Source organism: Alligator sinensis, unplaced genomic scaffold, assembly GCF_000455745.1.
Source record: "Alligator sinensis unplaced genomic scaffold, ASM45574v1 scaffold59_1, whole genome shotgun sequence".
NCBI lineage: Eukaryota > Metazoa > Chordata > Crocodylia > Alligatoridae > Alligator > Alligator sinensis.
Genome location: NW_005841878.1, coordinates 746323 through 754185, shown reverse-complemented (window position 1 = coordinate 754185; position 7863 = coordinate 746323). Strand labels below are relative to the sequence as shown.

General features: G+C 47.5%; 1 protein-coding gene across 1 annotated transcript in view; it reads left to right on the top strand.

Moving 5' to 3' along the window:
* LOC102385488 (protocadherin-8-like) overlaps positions 1-4126 on the top strand; it is a 6462-nt gene extending 2336 nt beyond the window's left edge. The window contains 5 exon segments of the mRNA XM_006017305.3: positions 61-427; positions 430-1425; positions 2438-2505; positions 2640-2772; positions 3525-4126. Of these exon segments, the coding sequence (XP_006017367.2) occupies positions 61-427; positions 430-1425; positions 2438-2505; positions 2640-2772; positions 3525-3644 (1684 nt within the window). The 3' untranslated portion in view covers positions 3645-4126.
* The last annotated feature ends 3737 nt before the right edge of the window (positions 4127-7863 follow it).

The window sequence follows — 7863 nt, the reverse complement described above, 5'->3', positions numbered from 1 at the left end:
CCGCCTCCGCCCCCTGGGCCTGGGCGCCGCCGGCCCCCCGGGGCCCCGTCTGGGTGCCAGTGGCAGCCCTGAGCCCGGCCCTGGCGTGCTCTACGTGAGCGAGGCGGCGCCACGCGACAGCTTCGTGGCGCTGGTCAGCACCTGGGACCGCGACTCGGGCGCCAACGGGCAGGTGCGCTGCACGCTGCACGGCCACGAGCACTTTGCGCTGCGGCGCGCCTACGGCGACAGCTACGTGCTGGTGACGGCGGCCGCGCTGGACCGTGAGCACCTGCCCGAGTACAACCTCACGCTGGTGGCCGAGGACCTGGGCACGCCGCCCTTCCGCACAGTGCGGCCCTACACTGTGCGCCTGCGCGACGAGAACGACAATGCGCCGCTCTTCGCCCCGCCGCCCCTTGGCCGCGTGGCTGTGCCCGAGAACAACCCCCCCCCGGCGCCTACCTTGCCACTGTGCTGGCCCGCGACCCCGACCTGGGCCCTAACGGTAAGGTCACCTACCGCCTGCTCGAGGCCCAAGTCGCTGGTGCCCCTATCTCCGCTTACGTCTCTCTTGACCCCACCACCGGTGTCTTGCGGGCCCTCTGCACCCTGGACTACGAGGCACTGCAGGTGCTGGAGCTGGAGGTGGAAGCCTGCGATGCGGGCACCCCCACATGGTGCAGCCAGAGCCATGTGCATGTTCATGTGCCGGATGGTAATGACCATGCTCCGGAGATTGTGGCCCCGCCACTGGTCAACAGCTCTGCTGAGCTGCCTCTGCCATGCCACGCCCCACCAGGCTTTCTGATTGCCCATATTGCTGCCCAGGATGAGGATGAAGGACCCAATGCAGAGCTGTCCTACTCCATTGTGGCTGTTGCCCATGACCCCTTTGCACTGCATGAGCACACTGGGGTGCTGTGGCTGCGCCGCAGGCTGCGGGGTGGAGAGGTGCAGGCAGCACTCCCACTTGTCATTATGGTGCAGGATGGTGGGCGGCCAACCCTATCCTGCACTGCCACCCTCCAGCTCATCCCCACTGATGTGCTGCCCTCCAGAGTGGAGACTGTGGTGCCACAGCTCCTGGCAGAGGAGCAGCCCCCACAACCTGGTTTGGACCCCTTCATGGTCTTCATTGTGGTGCTGGCTGGTGGCTGCTGCCTGCTGCTGGCTGCAATCATTGGTGTAGTCTCCACCTGTGGGAAGAGTGTGAGTGGCTGCAAAGGGAGGCCCCGAGAGCAAATGAGAGACCTGGAGGGCAGGTGGCTAAAAGGTCTGGACCCCCTGGCAGGGAGTCCCTCTGCTGGCCACCAGGTGGACTTCTGCCAACTCGCCGTCAGCCCTGGGGTTGAGCACCCCTTTGATGATCCCTGCTCGGAGGATGGCAGCTGCGAGTCCTTGTGTCATTCCACCCAGGAGAGGAAAGGGACCGTTGACTCCCAGGTAAGCCTACCTCCCTCTGAGCAGCTATGCAATAGTCATTGGGTTACCCATCCTAGAGTCTCTTGCTCACTGAGGTCACTTGTGCAGAGCTAATGAATTTGGGCACTTTCTTTGGTCAGAAGAAATGATGTGTGTTTGGTCAGAAGAAACGATGTGTGTAGGTGTAGTGATCTAACAGACAGCATGCTGACCTGAGAGTCCAGAAATCTGGATTCTCTTTTCACTTTGTCACTAACTTGTGCACCACCATCTCAGTTTTTCTATCTGAGAAATGGGCATAATTTTTTCACTTATTTCTGTGTGGTGTGTTAAGGTGTATGAATAAAAAGTGTTAAACTAGAGCTACATATCTTTGTACTGACCTATGTGGCAACACTATTAGGGTGTGTCCCAATGAGCGCGCACATGCAGTTTAGGGCACCTCAAAGCAGTCTGAGGCACCCCAAACTACATGTGATGCATGTGTACCCATTTGTTGCACTGCTCATTTGCAGTGTGGTAGGTTATTTTTTGTTAACACCAGAAGATCCTCGTGTTACAAAATACCACCACTGAAAAAGGTGTTGTGGTGTACATGGCAGCAGCGTGTGTCACCAGAAAGGGAGCCTGGCCGGTCAGAGCTATACTGTGGCTACTAGCCAGGCACTGAGCAGCTGGCTTGGCACCATTGCTGCCCCAGGAGGCCCCCAGAGCCCCAAGTAAGGCTGAGGCCAGCAGGCCCCAGCATCCTCTGCCCTACCTTCGTAATTTTGCTGCGAGCCGGAGCATGCATGCAGGGGCGTGCCTGGAAACAAATAGCGTGCCTGGGGACTTATTTAGGCCACCACTATTTGTCCCGTGGGAAGTGCACACCCCTGCATATACATGCTCATTGGGATGCACCCTTGATTTTCACTTATTTCTATTTTCCAGTTTATTCAGATCATCTCATCCAGTTGTTTAAATACTAAATTCACCTGAATTAATTGGGTTGCTTCTGTGTTGACTAACAGATATTTTCCTCTCTTGTCAGGATCAAGTCCTTATTTCTTCTCATTCTTCACATACTTGCAAGGAGGGTTTATCTGCTTCAAGTTTAAGGTAAATTTAATGTTTTCTGATGCTTCCTTTTTTGCAGTTTTTTTTTTTTTTAATTTTTATTTTTTTACAGTATTTCATATGGGTACCGTGTATGGAAAAAGAAAGTACAGTAATGATTTCCCTTTTGTTTTTAGTGCTCATTCAACTCCAGATCAGTTTAGTGTGAAGGACAGTGGGAAGGGAGACAGCGAGTTTAATGACAGTGATTCTGACGTCAGTGGAGAGGGGCTGAAGAAGACCCCTTCACAGATCACGGAGAAGCAACTTGTAAGTGTAAATTTAACATCAGGACTCATCATTGCACCACATGGAAAAAGACGGTTAAGTGGTAGCGCGCTTTCCAGCAGTGTTTAAAATTAACACAACCTATAATACAGAAGCTTTGCAATAAGAAATTAATGGAGCAGTGGAATTAAGCAGGTGTGAAACGACTGACAAGTCGACTAGCCTATTCTAGCCTAAACTTTTTATTTTATTTGTTTATTTATTTTTTAAGTAACTGGTGCTTTGGGAGCGTCTGGGAATATTTTTGTTTTGTTTTGTTGTGTTTTTTGTTTTGTCTTTTTTGTGGGGATGGAGCTCTTTGCATGACAGGAACCTGATAACTAGAAAATGCTGAGCACCTGCTATCTAATCTATCTGAAGCCAGAACATCTCGAGACTGAGACATCTAACAAGACCAAGGGTTGCTTATGCATTTTTTTGGCCCTCTGTCTTTATTTGTGCCTGTTGTGCTCTTGGGCATTGGGGTGGGGGGAAAGGTAGATCTTACAGTTAAATTACTAAGTGTCTGAATCCTGTGTGTATGGTATGACAATTTCTCTTATTAAAACCGTGTGATAAATCTTGTTGTTCATTGATTCCGATCAGTAGTAATTGTCATTCCTGCACAGGAATATATGCATATGAATGCGTATTTAATCATTGATAGGACAGTTTGTCATATAACTTCCTTTAAGAGAAGTAGGTCATTGTATTGCAGAAAAATGTCTGACTATCAAACTTTGCTTTTCTTCCAGGTACTGTGGCCTGTGAAGGTAGAAGGGCTTGCAAGGATGCAGAAGAATACTGTAGTTCTTATACCTACCAGCTCCAGGAAAGCAAAATGCTTCCTTCACGTTACAGAAATGGTTATATGATTATACATTTTTCAACACCCCTTTATCAGTCCATTCCTCACCTCCAGAAGCCTAGCTTTCTTTCACAGCACCCAGACCTGAAGGAGTGTTATTATCCAGTCAGTATCTCTAAAACTGAAAGGCTGCAGAGTGTTTGTGAAAGAGTACTAAGTGGTAACTTGTCATCTATGCTCTCTGGACAGTATGAAGGATTGAATCGCCCTTCGCAGAACATTTTGCCCTTAAATGCTTCAGAAGTGGCAACATCATTCTGAAATATTATTGGACAGACATGAGAGTATTGCGAATGTACTAAATATGTAAATGAAATCTAACTCTTCTACCCTCTTCCCCTATCAAATCAAATCTCCTTTAACTATGGCAAAAACAATCAATGTGTAGACACATCATCCTACCAAATTTATCGGCTATATTTTACCAAAGAGTCTTAATTAAAACTGTATTAAAATGTGTAGTTATGGCTGCTAAAAATGATAAAAGCAAAGGCATATGTTTTATACTGAAACAATTTTACAAATGTAAATAAGTGTAGATCCTGGTGTATATGTGTGTATATATACTATTAAAAATGCACATGTGCTTATGCTGTTACTGAGTGATTCATTCCTTGTTAGCTGTAATAACCTGGTTATTAGTAATAACCTGGTTAGCAGTAATAACCTGATACAGCAACTATCTATATAAAATAACAATAAACATACATCTAGGCTGCAGTTCTGTAGCCAGTGCAGTCAAGGCCCTGGAGATTTCATCTCATGATTACTGAATAGGAGTCAAATAGAACAGCCTTTAATCATGAAGAATAACTATGTTGAAGGACTGGAGCCATTCTAATATGATTGTGGATACTGATTATTTGGTCTCTGCAGTCTTATTGGCTGGTTGACCATTTTGAATGATGCCAGACCCACATTCAATTCCCATAGTTTAATAATGCTGCACTGATTCACATACACTTTATAGGCACAAAGATTTTTCATTGTTTTAAAAAAAAAAAAATACTGATGAAGGGAGAAGAAAGATGGTAAGGAATTGTTTTTGTTTTGTCCGTGTGTCCTACTGTGCTATGAGTGTGAAATAATATTAAAACACTCTGTGAGTATGTGGGTTGAAACTGGGCAGCTGGAGAAGAAGGCAGAGAAGGAAAAGCTAAAGGAGAAAGTTACCTTTTTAAGTGCTTGCTTCCTCACTAAATGTCAAAGAGCTATTTTAGCAGCTGTTTGGTCCTCTTTCAGATGCTGTTGACTCGCATTCCAGTGAAAAGTGAATCTGAATGTGGTTCAATATTGTTTTTAATTAAATAAAATGAGTTGAAATTGGCTTGGGGGGGGGGGGCGCTGCAAAATGTTGTTATTATTCAGCTGGGTTTCTTGGCGATAATGTGGGGAAAGGAATCTTAGCAGGCTAGGGAACCTTAAAAAAGACAGCAAAAATATATATAAAAGCTTTTATAACTTTTCTGTAGTTTCCCTGCATCATTTTGTGAGGAATTCTCTAATAGTGGAAGGCTATAATTCAGCAACATTAAAAAAAAAAAAAACAAGGTCAAAACTTCAAAATATAAAATGATTGAGCCATATTCTAGCAGTGCTAAACTATTCTAGTGTGTGTGGCTAGAGGCTGTTCATTCACTTAACAGGTATGTAAAAACAACCATGCACCTAAATTGGGCACTTATACCTTACTAAACTATATTTTATAGCAAAAGCTCTGTTATCTGGCATCCCCCAGGAATGGGGGATGCTGGTTAATCAAATGTGCATCAGTTTTACTGTCAATGTCAGTTTTATTGTTATATTCACCTCTAACTGAATTATTCTCATTGCTAATTTAGAAATAGGTATGAGACTGGAATCAAATCCAGGGAATCAAAAAATGGACCTGAATTAAGTATCTGCATAATGGGCCCATACAAAGTCTTAGAGGCAAACAGACAGGTTTGAAAATGATGCCTGCCCCTCAGATTTTTGCCATGGGAGGTGCAGCTCTGAACCAAAACTTTTCAAAAGATTACAGGGCTTTGGTGGTTAGCCTGAAGTAAGTGTGAGCTATGTACAAATGTGGGTGCATCTACATGAGATGTTTACTGCAGTTGCCTAATTAGCTTTTCAGTAGTCTCAACATCTATATGTGCAGCCCTGTTAGGCCACAGATAACTAATGAACTCTGCTGGTGTTCTTTAGTGTACTGCAATGCATGGGTATATGCTGATGAGGCTGGTTGGGGTTAGCCAGCAGGCAGCTCCCGCACCGAACCCTTGTGCCTGACACTAGAGCACCCGCACTGAGCTGGGTCGGAGCAGCCTCAGGCTGGCAGGCTGACCCTTGGGGGCCCCTGCTAGCTGGGGCTGCCCTGACCCAGTTCAACATGCTGTGGTCCTGGGCGCATGTAAAGATGCAATGCCTGAGAGCAATAAGGTCTGGTGTAATCTGTGCTAGAGCTTATTGTTCTGTGCTAATAGTACAGGTACATGCAACCACAGTGTACAAAAGTTACTGCTAACGTTTAAAAACTATTTACTAGTCTACTTTAGCATTTTTAGTTTAGTTTAGGGGGGCCAGCCCACAGCACCATGTCATCTAGCTGATGGGGCTTTCCACGAGTCTGAAAATTTGGTGGTAGAGGAGCTGTGGCATTGTTCCCCTACTGCCAAATCTCTGGGTCCCTGGGGAGCCCCAAGCCTTTTATTCTGAATCCATGTAGCACCAGTGCTGGGGCCCAGGGCCCAATCTCGGTGTGCTGGAGCAGGAGGGGGCAATGCCAGGTTATTGGGAGCGTACGGGGCACTGGGCCCCTAGGATCCAATCTTGGCACAAGGGGATGGTGCTGGACCCCCGGGACCTATTCCCAGCAGGAGGGCTGGTGCTGGACTCCTGGAACCCAATCCCAGCATGTGGGAGATGGGAGGGGGCAGTGCTGGGCCCCAGGGCCTGATCCACCCCACAGACATTCCTGTACCACTCATTTGGCCTGCAGGGCCAAAAGGTGGAGCACTCCTAGTTTATAGGAGAACTAGCTATTAGTAGATTATACATTGTCCCGTCACAGAAAAACACAATTACTAGTTACTCTAAATCAGGGCTGTCCAACTTCTGAGTGCCTGGGGGCTGCATGGGCCATGTGCCCTCATGCTACATACTGTCCTGGTGCAGTGCTCCATAGACACCACCCTACTGCATTCTGTGGTAGGTGGCCACCACTATACCGTGCCATCCCTGCCACCCTCTGCACACTACACGCTATGGCTCTTGCTGCGCTGTGTGCTCCCATCCCCTGCCACTGGGCAGACACCCCGCTGCTGCACAATGCTGTTGGCTGTCTCACTGGTGCTGCACCATCCCACTCTGCCTCAGGGCTAAATCATGTTATGTTAGCAGTTCCTGAAAGGAGGAATCATGGGATGGATGGCTATTAATTTCTGCAGGGACAGAAAGGGCTATTTTTCTGGTTAAATGCTGGGTGTCAGAAAACTTGGCTTGTGTTCCTAGCTTTTTCCAAGCTTCATATATTTCCCAGAACAGGGATAAACATTTCGGCCAAATTCTATTTCAGAGTTTTGCACCTAAATGCTAATTATGAGTGCATGTTTAGCCATGTAAAAATATTTTTTGGCATTTGGACAGATTTGAGATCTAGTTTCCACCAATGCAGTTTTCACCATTGACCTACCTTTGCTCTTCTTAATGTGCTCAGAAGGACTTAACATAGCTAGATATGTTCTGTGGTGGAAATGATTGCATGGGCAGGTGTACCTGGAGAGGGGTGAGTGTGGCACCTGCCCCAGGTACTGACTTAAAGGGGTGCCAGCAGGGGGACAGCAAAATGCCCCCACCAGGGAGTCTTTGCTTTGGTAGGCACAGCTCAGACATAGAAGCCAGGCAGCCCTGTGTCTAGTAGCATATGGGCATAATGGTGCCCACCCCTCTGGGATTTTTGCCATAGGAGGCACAGCTCCTTGCTCAGTAGCATTTGTGTGTGGGGAGAAGAGTGAACAAGGCCTCAAGGGCAGCCACATAGTGTGGGATTCCTGGGGGGCTGTCCCTGGTGCCTTGTTCACTCCCCTCCATACACTGTGTGCCAGGAGCTGTGCCTCTCATGGCAAGAATCCCAGGTGGTGGGGATTATTCCTCTCAACCTCTCCCTGATGTATGCTACTGGGCAAAGGGCTGCCCAACTTTTGTGGCTGGGGTGTTCCTGCCATAGCAAAGACTCCCCCACA